Here is an 18,738-nt window from a genome sequence, read left to right on the forward strand (position 1 = left end):
GTACAGTACTGTACTGTAATAATGGTACGCTGACTGACGGTCTGGTCCGGTCCGGTCCGGACCAGATGATACTGTAAGCTTGGCTTCAAAGAAATTTCTGCCCAGTCAACACTTTTTCAATGAATGTAGACGACGATGGGCTCTTTGGACGACAGTGTTATGACTGTACGCTTGTCTACTGTATGATACACAGTAATGAGGAATGATCGCTTTGCTAGCCTTTGCTACTCTCTATAAGTACTCTTAGTATGCAAGACCAAAGGGCATTTCCTAAACTTTCTGGTCTCTCTTACTATCCTTTGCCGAGTGGAGAATAATTTGACCAATGGCAGCAAATGATGCCGTTAAGAATCCTTGGTTTAAAAACCAACCTTTACCAAGCCCCTCACAAGACTGTTCATTACAAAATGTGATGGATGAAGAGCTAGCTAGAGTATTACAACGAGGGGAAGATAATCCAACCCAATTTCAACATGGAAACATCAATCTTGTCGACCAAGTCAATCCTACTTGTGAGAGTGATCATATTTTAGCCCAGATGCTACAAAATCAGTACGATTTCGAATATGATCAAAGTTTAGAGCTAGAGGAAAGAAAGATGAATGGAAATAATGGAAAAGGTAAGTCAAGAGTGATAGACCAGTGGAAAATTGCATACGACTGTCTTGATAGGATATACTGACTGTACACTGTACAGTATCAGTATTGGGAACGGCCCCCCCTGTACTGTATCTATAGTATATGACATAAACACTCTATACTGTACAACAGTTTTAAAAGCAGCCTGACATCCTACTTTAATGACAACAATCTAAATACAAGAAGGAGAACGATTCTCCTTCATCGTAGCTTTATCCAAATTCTTTACAGATGTGAAACTGTTACTCTATTCTAGGATGGTAGAAATAGGCAGTTTACATTGATAACATGAACTGCTACTTTAATGATAACAATCTAAATACTGTACTGTGTTTGGTCAAAAAAATTGCGTTGTTAGAAACTAGCGTTTTTACTATATAGACCCTGATTATATCGATGATTGTCACACGTTGTACAGTATTCTAAGGCTAAGACTATTCTTTCAAAACCTTTTATTAATCATGCTTCAACTTACTTATCATAACTTGTCAGTAAAGGTATGCGTTTTAAATTGTTTTCATAATTTATCTTGCCATAGTTACCATATCATATGATAACTATCGCTGTATGCATCCTCTGGATAAGGAATATTACTGTGATGCTGGCCTAATAGTAGGTAAGACAATGATAGTATTGATAGCAAAAGAATGAACTAACAATCGCAATTGTTATTTTGCGTATTTCCTTTAATAAAAAAAAAACCTTCCATGTTAGTAGTCTATTAGCTTTAAAACGTCTACTGGTTTAAGTTAAATACTATACCCATGCAGTATATGCGAGTTCGGTTATAACTCCAAAATGCATATCATAATCTGTATTTTAATGATGTATGCTATTAAACCTATTTTACGACTTGTTATTGTATTTGTAAATACGCGTATAATATCGTATCCATTTACGTGAATATCAAATAAAAGTTAAAAGTACAGTAGAACTACACGTGAATAGGCTTATTCGATTGTCACAATTGAGTAGTACTCTTTATAGTTGTATTTCATATGCTTACATATTTCTATCGGTAGCATAAAGTGACTTTTTCGGTGATCCCTATCTTTGCTAGATACCACTGCTACTGATGAAACGTACAACGATAACGAGGACAAGACTGATACAAAGCTGCCAAAAAAGAATACAATCACAACCAAGCATGACTACGATATCTGCTGTCGGAAGAATACTAAAAGCATGGAAAGTAAAGTAAGTTTCGAATCGATTCATGTACAGTCGATACTGTACTATGCTTTCGTTGTTTTCTATGCTATTGAAATTTATAAAAGTACACTACAAGTAAGCGTAAAATATTAAATTAAAGTTTTCCTAATAACATAAGGATGTTTTTAGAGTACCCTAGATGGAAATTTTTGTAACCTATAGCAAACATACGGTCGATCACTCTAAAATTTAAAAATGCTCTCAAAATAGTGAAATCGCTTAAAGTATTTGGATGTCGCTTTTCGTACTTTAAAAGCATTAATACAATAATTTATTAATGAATATCCTGTATCAAGGTTCAAGCTAATTTTATATGTGTTCGTATTTTTCGTCTACAGTTTCCTCCAAATTTTCGATGCGGTGATTTAAATGATGCATCAACTGAAGTCAAGATACCTAATCATGTCTACAACTCTTTAAAACAACATTCATTCCGTGAAGATCGTCAAAGTCATCGACTTCATGAAAAGAAGGAACATTCAACTCATGTAAGATAAGGAAAATTAATTACATAATTGTATACAAATGGAACATAATAAAAGCATAGCAGCGAATCATGTATATTAGTCCATTGGTAACACTTGATTCAAAATTTAATAGGAGCAAGCACTAGACGAAAAAACCCGTTTACTAATATACAAGTTAGTTAATAATGGTACTTTGGAGAATGTTGGAGGATGTTTTAGTACTGGTAAAGAAGCTTGCGTATTTTATGCAACGGGAGGACAGTAAGTGAATCCGGGGTTTACAGTTTAGATATATACGCTTTCTTGAAAGATTGATTTCATCATACTGATAAATTTTTGAACGAATTCTTAGATCTTATCAATTCATGCTTATTGATAACTTGTTAAAATTGAATTGTTGACAGACTTGAAAAGATAGATCTGCCCGCCGAATGTGCCATCAAAGTATATAAGACAACGTTAAACGAATTCAAGAATCGCGACGAATACATTAAAGATGATTACAGATTTAAGGATAGATTTAGTAAACAAAATCCTCGGAAAATTGTTCGGTTATGGGCAGAGAAAGAAACACATAATTTACACAGGTTAGTTGAACGATCAAAAGTTTATGTATAAGACGGAATGATTATGCTAGATTAAATAGTTTTTGTTACTGATCAACTATTTGTAGACTACAAGCAGCTTCCATCCATTGCCCTCAACCACTTTTGCTACGAAAGCACGTATTAGTAATGAGTTTCATTGGTCTTAATCAGAAACCTGCGCCGAAGTTGAAAGACGCTAAATTGTCTTACTCCGATATCACTGCCGCTTACAACCAGTGCTTGCAGGTAAAAGTGCTTAAAATTATTAACTTCGTTTCTGCAGCTACCTGTAATCGCTACGTGTAGACTTCAGTTTGTGGGTTATATTTCACTATTTTTGTAGATATAGCAGACTCTGCTGTAAAACGTATATATAATTTCTTAGTATTAAGTGGTCGATCATTCGGTAGAATAATTCAATTCCATAATGAGTATTTATAATAAGTTAATACATTGACAAGTTTTCCCAATTAGTGTCTAGATTTAATCATAGTATCTTTGTGTTAATGTCTTTTTTAATATTTAGGCAATGAAAACCATGTATCACAAGGCAAAGTTAATTCATGCCGATCTAAGCGAATATAATATTCTATGGCACGAAAGTAAAATTTGGATTATTGACGTCAGTCAAGCCGTTGATAGATCTCATCCTAAATGGGCAGAATTCTTGCTCCGGGATTGTAGAAATATTTCCCGATTTTTTGAGCAACGACTAACAAATGATGTCAAAACTCCTATGGAGATTTTTAATTTCGTTACGGAATTGAATATTTCTGCTAACAGCGAAGAAGAATTTTTACAGATGGTTAGAACACTTGAATATATATCCTCCTAATAGCCTCTTATTTTGTACCATTAGTTTCATTCATTAATATAATTAATTTCTCCCTCTGTAGGTTTATATCCAGACGTCAAATGCCGAAGATATTGATATTTTTAAATTGCAGGAGATGAGACAAAATGTAGATCACGAGGAAACTCAATCATAATTTAGTCTCTTGCTATTATTCCGTAAACAACGATTAACTTATATGTCTGTATAAAACCTGCAAAAATAATATTCAATACAAGAATTTCGGTTTTCTGTTTGTATACTGAAGTAACGTATAACCATATACTTTTCAAAATGATTGTAAAGTATCAGCTCATTTTGGTGAGCATTTAGAGAATAAATCTTATCTGTATACTTTCGCCTTATGTAATACGATTTTAGTGACATCGAGCTAATATCAAGTGAATGTATTCAATTTTAGTAACGTATCAGAAACTCGAAAAGGCAAACAAATTAAAGACTATAAATTTTATTTCTTGCTAAATATCAAGTACATACATGCCCAAATTGCAGTTTTATAACTACAAATCTACAATTACACCATGATAAAATTAAAATTGACTACTGCAAAATCAAGTAATTATCTTAGTATTTTGGCATGCCGGCTACAATGCTGGATTCAATTCCGCATTCGTCCTTGCCTCGGATGATCTTAAAGTACCCTTTAATAATAAGTTAAAGAAATATTTCAATGAAACGGAACTACATATTGTTAAAATTAAACAAAATAACAAATTAAATATACCTTTATCTCCCCATGTTGGATTCCAAGAGTTAGCAATAAGCCTATACAAGATATAATTTAAGGAGTAAAATATTTGATACTGTAAAATTTTGTAAATTCTATTACCAATAAAAGTATTTTAACACTGGGAACATGGGTAAGGATAGTATGATAGAAAATAATTTACCAGTAAGGAGTATTATTTTCAGTACCCCATCCAAGGATTTTTACAGCATGGCCACCTAATGGACCACCGGTGGTATGCTGATAAACACCTATTATGATAACATTGTAATAGGAAGATGAAACTTACTACTGTCTAAGATCTAAGCTTTAAGTAGGCTAGTATCATAGAATAAATTTTAAGATTTAAATTAAAAGGTAGTAACTAACCGCTCTTGTAACTTGGGAAGTCTGCGTAGACGGTAAATGCAGCTTCAACTGGACCGTTCATCATGATTTCTTTCTGAATTTGCTGAATATTGTTAGTGATAGAATAGGATTTCTTACCAAAGTGTTTGTCCTGATTAAAGGTCTTATTATAGCCGGGTTGGCATTTTTGTGAGCATTTTGGAGTTGGCAATTCTTTTCCACATGCCTTAAATGGGCCTTTTACGTGATGTTCGCATTTGGGAATTTCATATGGTTGGCAGCCTTTGTGACTGTGGTACTGACCACCAGTAACGATACCATTGTTAACCCAGTAATGCCTGTATGATGAATGCGTAGTAATAGAACCGATGTAGATAACATTCAGTTCAAGTCTTTTAAAGTAAATTTATAATCTTGCCATTATAGCATTAAATACTTGCAGATTCTAGAGTCTATGTTGTACAATTATAATTATTCACTCTATTTCTGAAAAATCGATAAAAAGCTATCAAGCGTGTGCGAAACTTACCAAGCTTGAGGAAGGAATCCACCGTTACATCTAGAGAAATAAAATGACGTTATCATATATATACTCGTATAAACACATAAAACTGGGACATGATAACAATTTTGAAGGGTAATATGATCATTAAAAGTATCCATAAGAAACAGTTAGTAATTTAGAAAGAAGAATAGGATGTAATATACGATATTATGAATAAATTGTAAATACTTGCTAAATGTTACTATTGTTGATTCCTGTAGAATTACATCGGGTCATAAATTATCTGACTTTAATGGGTACATAAATAGCGTAACAATAGTGATCTTTTCCCAGTGATACATGCAAGACAAACACTGCAATGTGTAAATATAAAATTGAGTTGTGATGGCCGTAAGTTCTACACGAAGATGTAACGCTACCACGAATCAAAATACAGAGTAGAAAAGTCTTATTCGTAAAGGACGAAATAATATTTCCCCTCGCCAAGAAATACTTGTACTATACAATGATGACTTTTGTCTTTGTAAAATTGTAATTATGGTTTTGCTGGTACCGAAAATATCAATATATGACTGCATAACTAGATAAGATAGTTTATATTATTGGTCATAAAATAGTTAATAAACAATCATCATTCAGTTCATTAACATTGTTAATACGTAATATGATATGAAAAAGTAACTTTCAAAGTTCGACATATAGCTGGGCAATTGTGGGTAGGTTGCAACAGTCGTGTTATTTATGAGTTGATACATGTAATACAACAAGGAAAAATTAAAGTGCATAACCGCATATGTTACGAAAGATATTTCATCGAAGTGTATAAAAACTGATTGCCAGTAATTAATGAATTATCAAATTAACTTGAGAGACAATAGTTATAAATCGAAGCACTTAAATGTAATTGTTTTTGGAAAGTGATTAAGATTGCTGACATAAATTAGGAATATTGAAGGGATTCTTATAGTTGAAGGATATATCGTAGGGAAAGGGCATGGTTACCCACTATATTATACTGTAAGATGAGTATTGTAATATAGCTAGTTAATAGTAGGAATAGCATTTAGAAGTCGTTTAAATTGAAGCGCTACGCTTATCCGATACAAATGTTAGGTTACGAACATATTTCAACTTACCCCATACCGCAGCTGGTGCAACAGGTCATTAAATCTTCAGCGGAAATATGTACTTTAACTTTTCCATTAGAGTGGATACAGATTCGGTCAGTGATGGATTCAACAGCACCAAAAGACTATATGTTGAAATGGTCAGACTCATATTATTATACTGTACTGGTATAATCATTGAACTCAACAACCTTTAATACGCCTATATACAGTATATACATATTGTAGCTATGCTGCTAAAATGATTATCTGCAGGTAGTTAGATCACACCTTAACAAGTAGTTATAATTAATCATAAACAAAAAACTCAATTTTCGAAAAAATTGACCTTGCTTCCTTTTGTCATATAACGGCAGAACTGTACAGTATCACTAATATAACAGATAATCGAAAAATCCTAGAAAATTTTCAATCGCTCTAAATATTTCTTAAAATTTATGAATGCTACAGTCTATGGTCATGGAAACTACCACTGTATATGATCTACAATGCACACAAACGAAAATAAAAAGAAAGAAGGGATCGCATTTACGTGTAATGACTCTTTTTTCTTGTTCTTCTACGTCGATAGCTCTCAGATACTAAACATAGAGTATTTCCGTAAAGATAGCAATGTTACTGATACTATTTACCACAATCTCTAAAATCGGCTTGTGATAGATAAAAGTTATTTACGCGTTAGACTACAGTATTTAGTTCAATAGGATTCTAGAATACGGTTTCAGGTGTTACTTCCAATTCAGGTTTTCCGATATCCATAAGAAAAATTTTGCAAAAGAGTGTGCACTGCACGGACAACAATAAAAATGACGAAACTAAGGATGGAAAAGGTATCAGTAATGATGATATTGCAACACTTTAAATATTCTACTTCGAGGCTATTGGCGTAAAGATATCTCATTTTCTCGAAAGTGGCATGATACAGCATTGTTGTATCACTTGTATGCTGTTCATTACTCGGCCATGAAGAAAAGAACTTTTTCAACGTTCTAATTTACATAATTTACTTATTTGCTCCAAAGTATAAAAAGCTATGATTGTAGCGCTTGAACTGTATACAGAGATCTTCATGTCTGTATATTTAATGCATGGCACAGATTTGAAAAGAATACTATAAGAAAAAATCATCATCGTGCTAATATTGGTGAATGCAGAAGTAAAAAGGGTCAAAATGAAGAGTGGATAGACACCGTCATTTTTTGTTTGTACAGTGATGTAGCGTTTACATGACGTCCCTATCGATCCTTTGATATGGTCTATTTGTAATCATATTGACAGCTGCAATATTCGCTAGTCAAAGAAACGACAATAGATTGAAGACTTACCCAACAGCTACCACAAGAACCTTGGTCTCGAATCTCCCTGATACTAGGGCACATTCTCCATTTGTCTCGTGAATCGAAGGATTTTGGTAAATCGCTGGTGTCTTCATGGACGTGGATAGGGAGTTGAAAGTGGTTAGGATCTTCCAAAGCACCACATAAGTACTTGACATAAGATACTGGTAAACCAGCAAAATTGGTACCAGCTTTCCAGCTTGTACTCACTAGATTGACATAGTCGATCAAATCTTGCGACAAGGGTTGATGATTGGGAAAGTAAGCGCCTTGTGCGCTGAAAACTGCAAACAAGGTGATGACGATTAGACTTGCCTTCATGTTGTTCTAGCAACGGTCAGGATAGACTGTAATGATGAAGAGGCGAAAGTCGATTTTTGTTGCCTTTGGCCTTACTTTGGTAGTATGGTATGGAACTGTGTGCAGTGCAGTAAATAATGTCACTTACATAGTTGATTTTAATTTGGTAACACTAGGGATTCCTCTATGCCATTTTGTAGTTTTTTGACTGTATACTACTGCTATAGTGACATCACTTTTGCTCGAATACCGTGCTTATGATAGTCATGTGACTGACTGATCGGACATACTGTAGTATGGACTAGAAATTGCTAGCGTAGTCCATGATTCATAGTCGTAATTTATCGAAGAGCTTTTAACCTTTCACTAGAATGGACTGTACTTCTAGTACTAAAAGTGTACATTGTCTCAAGAATATCCTGCTAGTATCTTGATCTTGATAATATCTTAATAGTACAGTATCAAGACTACACTGGATATTATTATCATGATAATATTATATCAAATCTGATAGTTGGCACCTCTACTACTACTAGCAGTTCATTTGCATGGCAGTCTACAGTCTAGTGTCTACGATTGCATGCCAGTAGTATGTAGTTGATTGCTAAATGATCATATTGCGTTCCTCTCTCTTTCTTTTTGACAGTTCAAAATCGAGTACAATCATAATATACACATTAAGTCTATTAATAATATACAAACTAAACTGTTATTACTAATTGCTGACGCAGTGGTGTGCCAGCATGGACTACCAGATGTATCTCCCAGTTAAAGTAGTAGTTATGAGTACACTACAGGACAGACGGATAGAAGCCTAAAGGGGTCCGTTGGTCCATCCGACTGAATTTTGATGCGGTCAGTTGTTGCGAAGGGATACTTGGATGGCAGCCTTTTGCAGATGGAGAGATTGAAGGTTTTCCGATATTTGTGTTACTATGCACAAGAAAATGTCAATTTTCGATTAGCTGTAAGTTCATTGAGGTTGTAGAAAGACGTATCTACAAGCTGCAGAATGGAGTACTGGAATATAGTAGCTCTTCAATGTTATAATATTATACCATGATTGTACTAGCCTTTGTACCTCCATGGTGTAATTATTGTATCCTTTAGCTCATCACTAATATTCTTACTTACCTCTATGTTACCAATCATACTGCAAATTGAAAACTAGAAACAGGTTTATGTTACGTCAATGATAATATAATACCGCATGGATATACTGTACTGTACGTTAATAGTGCAACAATTTTAAACTTATCAAATGATTAATGACAATATACGTATAATGCACCTTACGTCAAGAATTGTCTAAATAGCCCCCAAAGATGCTATCGTAAAGTAGCTATTTTTCGCTAAAATTAACGTAATTAATATAAATTAATTAACTGTTACGTTACCTTAAAATAAAATCAATGTTACATTGCATGTATATATACGAGTATAATCATTTACTAAACACATATTTAAATATTGTTTAGGAATTATACTCCATCGCAAAACTGTTAAATGTCGATTTACGTGTGGACACTGCTAATTATTCAGATCAGGTAACGCAAAATAGCAATTTAAATTCTGTAAAACTATATAAAACTAGATTTAGTAATGATTGGGTAAATCTTAGTAAAGCAACCTTGAGATGTAATTTATGAGGCAAATTTAGTTATATAGACTAACTAATAAATGTAACAGATGTAATCCATGATGTACAAGTCGTATACTTAAAAGCATGATGAACAATATTTGATACTTATGAGTATATCATTCATGATAAAAGACTGCAAGTATTGTTAAATATTACGTGCTGGATGTTTAAATTCGATCCGGTAAATTATAACATTAGCAATTGCTAGTATATAACAAATTAAGAACCTGTTATAAAAATAAATGTCATTACCCATAATAGTATACTACTTTATCTCAATGCAAATGAATGACATCTTTGGCAATACTGTTTTTGTTGTAAACTGTAATTCCTTTGCTCGTCTAGAATCCTTTTGTTCGCATTGGTCTGCCTGATGAAGAGTCCGCTGTCAAAATTTTAAGTAGATCAGTCTTAATAAGGTAAAATTAGCATCAATAAGAGTTCTCTCTCGAAGTTGCTTGTATGTAAAGCGTTCATCAATAATGTCATTTAGTAGTAGTATCTTTTCTGCAATTACACTGTGAAAAGTAAAAAATAATCCACGCTCTAATATTTACACTTAGTTACTCATAATATTTCTTTATAATGAATTAGATCAATTATCGATGTGTGGGCGCAAAGCACTACGTATACAGATTTATTTACTCAATTAAAAAATTTATCCGAAGAGAAGCTGGTAAGAAAAATTTGTTGGAACATATCTTTAGCGCATATAACATCACATACCTTCCATTTGGCTTTTTTCTACAGCGATAATAGTGCTATATCTACCTTAATGTATTCATCGATATTCGCTAGAAAATGAATAGAAAGCCTTAAATTGATAACCACTTTATACACTTTGTAATTTTATAAGAAATATCTTTGTCTAACTAACAACGATATCACGATTAGATACTTTATCTATCAAATGCAATTTTTACTCTTTTAATGCAAATTTTTTTGTATTGTCTTTATGTAATATGATCAGACGCGGTTCTATAAGGACGATTACACCTTTAGTATCAGGATAGAATCATTTAATAAGAAAGTTCCTTTTTCCCAGCAAAAGGACTTACTTATGGTATGATATAATTTAATGTGCATAACCACATTCATTTAGACTTTTAGAGTATAGCTATTTATTTAATAATTCATCAAAATTGATGAAGCAATTAATTAATAATTTATGTGAATATTTACTTTCAATCTGCAGAAACTAGATTTTTTGCCATTTGGTGGTTCTGTGAAGCTAAAACAGCCTGACTTTACCTTTTATTTATTGCAAGATTTTGGAGATGACTGTAATCAGCCACGAGAACAGCCTTCTAGATTATTTTTTGGTCGTTTAGTAAGTATTGTTGTCTTTACAACATTATCGTAATTTATTCTTAATGAATGATATTAGATTAATAATACGCGTGGAATACTACTTCGGTTTAGAATACATTTTACGACATGTATTATATTCTAGCAATGCGTGATGTTCATAGCAAAATTCTTTTGACAATGCAGATTGGTTTCGGCCAACGAGATATACTACGAAACTATAAAGTTACTGAAAGAAAATATATTGGTAACACATCTATGTCAGCAGAATTATGCTTCCTTATGGCGAATCAAGCTTTGGCAAGTATTATTAAAATCACGTTTTGAAATTACTACACTGTCCTATCAGTCACTAACTACTGCAAGTAAATAACTTAGGTTCGCCCAGGATCCCTAATATATGATCCTTTTGTTGGGACTGGTAAGGGCCTACGCTTTATTGCTTATCTTTCAATATGTCTGTATCAATAGTTTAATACCTGTAATAATTTAGCTCTCTATTACCAATCAGATAATGCAATCCGCATACTTGTGTATTTTTAAATTATTATGAAATGCTTCAGCTTATAATAGTGCTCTTTATTAGGTAGCATAACTTTAGCTTGTGCTCATTTTGGTGCTTTTACACTTGGTGCTGATATTGATCCCAATATACTTCACGGGAGAGGTCGTTCATCAAGAGCTAAAGGACCGAAGTTTAGAGGTATCAATCCATGTATTACGTCGCATCACTGTTAATATTTAATAACTTCCCTTTAAAGCTTATTTGATGACTTTTATATAACTCTTTAGGACCGGATGAGAACGTCTATGCGAACTATTGCCAATATAAACTACAGTCAAATTTTGTAGATGTTATGGTTTTAGATGCAGCCAAACCAGCATGGAAAGATGGTTTGCACTTCGATGCCATTGTGACTGATCGTAAGGATTTTTAGTACTCTGGTATTTTATCTTAACAGTAAATTTAAATGTAAACTAAAAAATCACTTTTAATTTCTGATAGCTCCGTATGGAATCAGAGAAGGAGCGCGGAAAGTCCTATCCAAGAGTGATGGGTACTATGAGAATGACTATAAAAATAATACTATTCAACCAAGAATCGACTTATAAAATACACTATTTTAATTATTTATTATAGTGCTTTTGCAAAGACTAGTCAATACAATTTATCGAAAGTTTATAAAGATTTATTATCTTTTGCTGCCAAACATTTGCGAATGTACGGACGGCTGGTTTTTTGGTTACCGTTCCATCGACCTAGGTACTTATATATCTTTACCGTCACAATTTTCTATACTTAAATATTATCTGAAACAGTATACCTCTGTATACTGGATGTAGCTACACCGATGAATTGATCCCTAAACATCCCTGTCTGACTGTTACGTCCAACTCCGAGCAAGTTTTAAATTCCAATATTGCTCGACGACTAATAACGATGGAAAAAACAAAAACCTTTCATAATGTTAGGATCTGACTACTATTCTTTGAAAAACGCATATTACTGATATTACATGTAGATATCATGAAATTATGACTTGTTATACCTATTTTTGACATATCTAGGACTCAATCACCGATCATACGGAAGCAAATTTGCAAAGGCTTCAAGATTCTTTTAGGGATTTTTATTTTAAATTACAATAAGTTGGCTATAACAAGAGGCTACTCAGAAAATGTTTATATTGTAAAAAATGTTGATATTGTTGATATAGTAAACTGATTTATTAAGCTTTACTGAATCGTTGGACGTATCTATAGAAAGCGATGAAATAAAGACGAAAGAAATCACGGGATCAGCACATTTCAAGTTTGTTTAACTTTATTAAAGATCTCTAGTACGATGAAGTTCTATTGTGATGATTAACGAGTTTATTGCTGTAAGGAACTGGCAGAGTAACGGTTCATGGAGTGAACTCAATACAGTATATAAGTCAAGTCTGTGTTTAGCAGAAGTAATTATGTTGATATACAACAACTTTTTTATGAACAGTCTTCTAGCATCACAGCATAAAATTGATTCTAAGGTTCAATGGAAATTGTTAATATCTTTTTATGATGTTTATAAACATGGTTTGAAAGTAACCCTGATAGACTACGTTGATCTCCAAACGTTTACATGAAGAACAACTTCAGATCAAGTTCAGACTTTATTAAGACAGTTATTGCCGTTTTAAGGAGATTGAAGCTTATGAGGTACGGCAAGATAAACTTATTTTAAAGCATGACAAGTAAAAGGCAAGAAAAGTGGCTGATTCTAATGATTGATCAAAGATTTAGTTAGGTAGTCTTTATCAGCAATGGAATGAAGTTAATAAAGCAAGTTAATACTGTGTTTTAACAATGTAACGAATAAATTATTGGTGAAGCACAGATATATTTTACTTTCTAATTAATGACTTTATCGGTTTAAGTATGAACTGCAGGTAATAAATCAACCTCATTTATACCGTGGGATTTTATATTATGTACCGTAGTAAATAATCTTTAGTTCCAACTATAGGACGCTTTTTACTCATTTCTGTAATAACAAATAAATATGTGTAACACATACGCCTATACTATATCTATAGGAAAGAATACGATTGCAAATTTTCAGCATTAATGAAAATTCCAGCTCTAAGAAATTATTCCTCTGTTAGGTATCATACAAAGAAACAGACTGGATTTGACTTATGTTTCCCATGATATTAGCCGTATCGCCATTGACTAATCAAGTGATATTTTTGCGTAAAATGAAGGTCAATGAATTAACGTAAATGAGTATATTACTATTATTAAACTCGTTTTATGATAGCCGTTTGCAATAATGTACAGTACTGTATTTAATGCCTCCTTCCAAACAAAAATATAAAAATTTTTGTAAAAGTCTTCTTCTAAGTCGAAGTGAATTTAGTGTCCAAAGTAACTTTCGGGAGTATCTTGTAACCATTTAGAGCACATTAAGTTTACTACAAATACAAAAATAATTATTAACGCTGTCGAAGGTAGGTAGGATGAATTACAACAAGCGATATTTACTAGAGAAATTTTAACTATAATAGTTTCCAGGGATTTAGTACAATAGAAGCATGGCATGCATCACAGATTGAAAATTACGACATGTACATAGGCCAATATATATAATGCACATGTATATACTGTATGTGTAACGTGCAATTAATTCCTATAGATGAAACACCATCTGATACAGATTAAATGCGTTATTCAGTCTCTAATCCACTTTATATCAATTAAGGATTTAAAATTGTTGTCTATCATGATACATAAATCGTAACATCGTGCATACTACATTGTCAAGTCTAAATAGTAACGCCAATACAATATTTCGAATTCAATGTGAGAAATTTAACTTTAAGAGAGGAAATATAAATAAATTTACATCTCATAAAAAGAATTCAATCCAAACGTCGTTATAACGTCAAGGAGTCTAATACGGCACCTAAATTTTCAACTGTTACAGACTGCGATTTCAATTCCTACAGCAGAATAATCCGATAAAGGAGCACATTACTATACAAAAATATCATAACGAAGGTATGTCATTGGCAATTGAAGGCCATTTTTCTACCTGATATTTTTCCATGATTTGCGCAGATGCCCATGCAGCATATCTAGAATTATCTTTTTTGGATTTACTGCTAATTTTCTGTGATTGTAGTAATTGAGACGAAGCCTATATACCAAGTAATTTTACAAACTGAATTTATCCACGTTGCAGTAAAGCTATTCCTAGGGTATACATATATATATATATATTGTAATATACCGAAATACTTCAAAAATTACCATGAAAAATCCATACAGAGATCTCATATTTTTACTATTCAATTTCAACGACTGAGCGAAATACTTCCTTGCCGATTCTATGTTTTCGATTCCATTCATAGTATAATAAATCTGAAAGATAGAAAAAAGAGTTATTTTTCCATCAACCAAATTTATAACATCTTGCTACGGCACGCTAAAATAGACAAATTTTGAAGTATCATGCAAATACCTCTGCACATCTTTGATAATAATAGTGATTATAAGGACTCGTAAGGATGAGTTCTTCCATACAAAAGGCTGCCTTGGAATAACTAAAATTATTTCCGATTGAAAAATAATTTTTACATAACGTGCAATATTATAAGAAATTTTTCTATAATCAGTAACCAATACGATGCAAACTTACTCCATAAGGCTTATATACAAGTCAGCCAACTCCATCCAAGCTTCTTGATCAGTCATAAAACTGAAAAATTATAATAATAAGGCTTTATAGTTCATGACTAATTTAATGTATATGACTTTTTTGCAAGTAACGCTTAGTACACATTATCAATACTCACGATTCCAGGTAATAATTAAGATGTGCAATAGCGGAGGCTTGATCTCCAATGGCTTTGTATATAGCTACCAGTCTTTTTCTTGCCGGCTAAAGTTGCAGTGACATCAGAATTATATTTTTATCGTAGCTGTTACTAAATAAATATCGACATAACTTGTAACAATTATAATATCAATGTACAGTATGCAATCGTATTAAGTACTATGCAATGCAAATTCATTAGGTGTCATATTTTACACAAATCATACAAATATGATATCTTAAATAAACCTACCGCGTTTGCTTTATCACGGGATAAACATTTCAAGTATACTTCTTCTGCCTCCTTAAAACTAAATGATATCGATAGAAAGTTATATCAATAATGATCCTGGGGCTAGATAAACTATTCAGAATTTATTTTAGACATTACACTCGAATACATTAGCATGCATTTACATATTCGAATTTATGTGTATTTATTATACACAAATAACAGTTTTATACTGTAAAGATGGTATGCACTTGTCAGTCACTGCTATATAGTACGTACTTTCCAGTTGCCTCTAGTGCCATGGCTTCAAGTTTATATACACGGGTACTTTTTGGAAATTGCCGTTGCAAAGCTTCTAAACATACCTAAGAGTAGATTTTAGCAATGATCTAGTTAATCGATCGAATCGTCATAGTCAGAAGTAAATGCACTTGTGAAATATTCTAATAGGTTACATACCTCAGCTAAATCTTCTCTCCCACAGTCTAACGCGGCAATAAATACTTGTTCGTAAATGTTCCAAACTAAGAGTCCATGTAGTATGTTGAATGTATCAATGGAATAATTCATATTAGAGATGTGCAACACACTTAAAAGATATTTGCATTACCAATAAATGTACCGTACTATTACTGGAGGTGGATAATAATAATTATTATTCGATAATGGCTACAGCAAGTTATTTATTTCCTGACAGAAATTCTAATCACAGTAGTAGTCAATTAATTTAAAGTTTTCTAAAATTTAGACGATGTGCATTACTACGTATTAAGGTCGGGGTAGTTCTTATCAATTGACGTCATCAACCGGTACAAAGCTATGTAAAGATACTGCCTCGACCTATACACTATTTCGCTCTATCTCTAGTCTAGATTGTGTGCATCTAATAGTAATCTATATCCGATTGATCGATAAGAGAGATGTTCATTTATTCTACCGTTGAATTGTACTGCAGCAACTTATGCACTCAACCGACTCATCGAGCAAACAAGAAGTTGTATCAGCGCTTTCAGTTAGCGCTGCTTGATACTGCGCTCGTCTCTTGTCCTGTATCCATGATCGATCGTTGTGACTTTTATTTGACAAGACTAGGTTTCAAATCAGAGATGAAATTGATGCTATAGCGTCTGTATGGGTTATTTTTCTTATTCTTTATGAGCTTTTTAAGTCAATAAGCGATGCAAATAAAGCACCCATTCAGCCCACCAAGATACATTACAGTAGTGACAGTAGTCAAGACGCGTTCTGTACTATACAGTACAGTACGGTCGGCATAAAGAGTACGAAGTACTATGGCTATAATTAAGATAGTTGGCATGGCTCACTTACTTTCCTTTCCCAATTTACTTCGATAGTTTGTAATTAAGTGTTCTCCTAATTCTACGACATCATCACTGGCTCGAACGTTGTCTTCTCTAAACTTTTTTAATGTTTCCATGGCGCTTCTCCAGTCGATCGAGGAGAACGCCATTGTCCTAGCCTTGCGGTAAAGAAATGTGAAGACTACAGTCTACAGTAGAAAGCAGTACAGTATGTACCGTCGACTGGACTGAATGGACGGCTGGACGTAAGATACTCAGCAGGAAGGAAAGAAGGATGTGAACAGTTGGATCCAAAAAAGGTACAAGTTTCTCATTTTCTGGTCATTCTACTGTCCTCTACTACTGAAAGTATACAGTATACAGTACTATACAACGTAAAATTACCTGACAGACAGGTCGACAACAACCGTAGACCGTTGCAGCACATACCTGCTTTACTCCTTAAAATGTTAACCTTCATTATTTATGAGTGATGGCCCATGATTGTACTGATGACAGTTTATCACTGAGTTATACAGTACAGTAAGATTGAATATAAACTTCAACTTGATCGGTGTTGCTACTGACTCAGTTGCAATGACAGTCATGTTCTTGCTGATTCTTAGGAGTAATATAAGTAGTGACTGCCCGATTGGTACTGCGATTAGCACCGAATCCGATCCATTTTACTGTACCTTTAATGTAGTCGGTCAAGCGTTTAAATTACAAATACAATAAATGTATCATATCATTTTGTATTGCAACGACGAAAGTAATCAAGAAATCATCTCATTCATACAGTATATCGTCAGAGATTATTCTCTAGCTAGTTAGTGGACTTCAGTGACACAGCCAGCGTTGTTGATAATATAATATAATGTTTAATGTTAGCGTGTGAAGAAATTGAGCTTGATTGCCCACTTGGGGCGAGTTGGGGGTTATCCTGATTTAGGCATGAGCAAGTGGGCCGGACCGGACCAGGTCTAGCCTGAGGTCTCACGTCACCCATTGTACAGTACACAGTACGGTAAAGTACTGTACTGTACAGTGTACAGTACTGTACTGTACTGTACTGTACTGTACAGTACTACAGTATACTGTACAGTATACAGTACTGTAGTACTGTGCTGGATATACTGTACTGTACGTACTGTACTGTAGAGTTTAGTATAGGCATTGTTCTAGTTTTCCCGCGGTTGTACTGTAGACTACACTAGCCGATTGCATTGTGCCAGAGAGCATCTTGGCTTTTCACTACGTTTCCTGTAGCGTGGCGATATGTCTGCGACATTCTACTCCTTCCATACCAGTCCAACATTTTGAGCGTGGATCGAGCTACTCCATAGGGTGACCTGCTAGTATGAGTCAGGCGGTACCGGGTGACCCACAACGAGTATGACCTGTATGTACACTACAGCGTCGTCGTGACCACGCATCCGCATGAGTTGTCATCCACTGAGTTGTGTCAGCAGAGTCTGCAATCCTATGTCGTAATCCATAGCTGACAAGCTAGTGAAATACTTCAATATTGCGCCACCTGGCTGCCTCCTCACTCAAGAAGTTGTCCAGTCAAGACAGGTCCATGTTGACTTGGAAGCTTTAACCGGTTACCTGGCCTGGCCGTTGGAAGCATTTTGCATACAGTTAGTGATTGGATCTTTTCTACCTAAAAATTTACGATATCAAGTTGTCTTTAATTGGAAATTACACTGTTAAGACTCGATAGGAAGTTTCTATCCATCGATGCAGACAAGATTGTAACCATATCGAAAATTTCGAAATAGTTTCAATCGACA

The 18,738-nt window shown here is 33.7% G+C and overlaps 4 protein-coding genes across 4 annotated transcripts; 2 read left to right on the forward strand and 2 right to left on the reverse strand.

The window, feature by feature from the left end:
* Positions 1-325: 325 nt before the first annotated feature.
* On the forward strand, positions 326-3,740 carry TRIADDRAFT_28003 (uncharacterized protein; the record flags this gene model as incomplete). The annotated part of the gene is made up of 8 exons (XM_002114144.1): positions 326-620; positions 1,178-1,234; positions 1,700-1,836; positions 2,190-2,339; positions 2,452-2,579; positions 2,723-2,905; positions 2,992-3,151; positions 3,432-3,740. The coding sequence occupies 8 exons, from the start codon at positions 326-328 to the stop codon at positions 3,738-3,740; spliced, it is 1,419 nt and encodes a 472-aa protein (XP_002114180.1).
* Positions 3,741-4,198: 458 nt separating this feature from the next.
* TRIADDRAFT_63119 (expressed hypothetical protein) lies at positions 4,199-8,153 on the reverse strand. Its single transcript, XM_002114461.1, has 7 exons — positions 7,791-8,153; positions 6,475-6,590; positions 5,363-5,392; positions 4,855-5,171; positions 4,649-4,736; positions 4,483-4,523; positions 4,199-4,399 (listed from the first exon to the last, which is right to left on the reverse strand). Exons 1-7 carry the CDS (start codon positions 8,121-8,123, stop codon positions 4,323-4,325), a joined length of 1,002 nt encoding a protein of 333 aa, XP_002114497.1. The 5' UTR covers positions 8,124-8,153; the 3' UTR covers positions 4,199-4,322.
* Positions 8,154-10,089: 1,936 nt separating this feature from the next.
* Positions 10,090-12,532, forward strand: TRIADDRAFT_27498 (uncharacterized protein; the record flags this gene model as incomplete). Its single annotated transcript, XM_002114145.1, has 11 exons — positions 10,090-10,163; positions 10,339-10,420; positions 10,715-10,807; positions 10,940-11,074; positions 11,239-11,356; positions 11,441-11,473; positions 11,639-11,755; positions 11,845-11,976; positions 12,059-12,110; positions 12,194-12,316; positions 12,397-12,532. Coding segments are annotated over 11 exons (1,095 nt in total), but the record flags the coding sequence as incomplete, so codon positions are not given.
* Positions 12,533-14,581: 2,049 nt separating this feature from the next.
* Positions 14,582-17,112, reverse strand: TRIADDRAFT_28044 (uncharacterized protein; the record flags this gene model as incomplete). Its single annotated transcript, XM_002114462.1, has 9 exons — positions 14,582-14,731; positions 14,845-14,955; positions 15,056-15,137; positions 15,233-15,292; positions 15,390-15,475; positions 15,663-15,720; positions 15,921-16,006; positions 16,101-16,165; positions 16,971-17,112. The coding sequence occupies 9 exons, from the start codon at positions 17,110-17,112 to the stop codon at positions 14,582-14,584; spliced, it is 840 nt and encodes a 279-aa protein (XP_002114498.1).
* Positions 17,113-18,738: the final 1,626 nt, after the last annotated feature.

The sequence above is a fragment of the Trichoplax adhaerens genome, genomic scaffold (assembly GCF_000150275.1).
Source record: "Trichoplax adhaerens TRIADscaffold_7 genomic scaffold, whole genome shotgun sequence".
Classification (NCBI taxonomy): Eukaryota; Metazoa; Placozoa; class Uniplacotomia; order Trichoplacea; family Trichoplacidae; genus Trichoplax; species Trichoplax adhaerens.

What these genes read in the sequence shown, in the direction of transcription:
- TRIADDRAFT_63119 (XM_002114461.1), bottom strand. Translation starts at nt 8,123, where the DNA reads ATGAAGGCAAGTCTAATCGTCATCACCTTGTTTGCAGTTTTCAGCGCA. An exon ending in GTTCTTGTGGTAGCTGTTGG is followed by an intron (nt 6,591 to 7,790) that starts GTAAGTCTTCAA and finishes TTCAACATATAG; the next exon opens with TCTTTTGGTGCTGTTGAATC. An exon ending in CTTCCCAAGTTACAAGAGCG is followed by an intron (nt 4,737 to 4,854) that starts GTTAGTTACTAC and finishes TTATCATAATAG; the next exon opens with GTGTTTATCAGCATACCACC.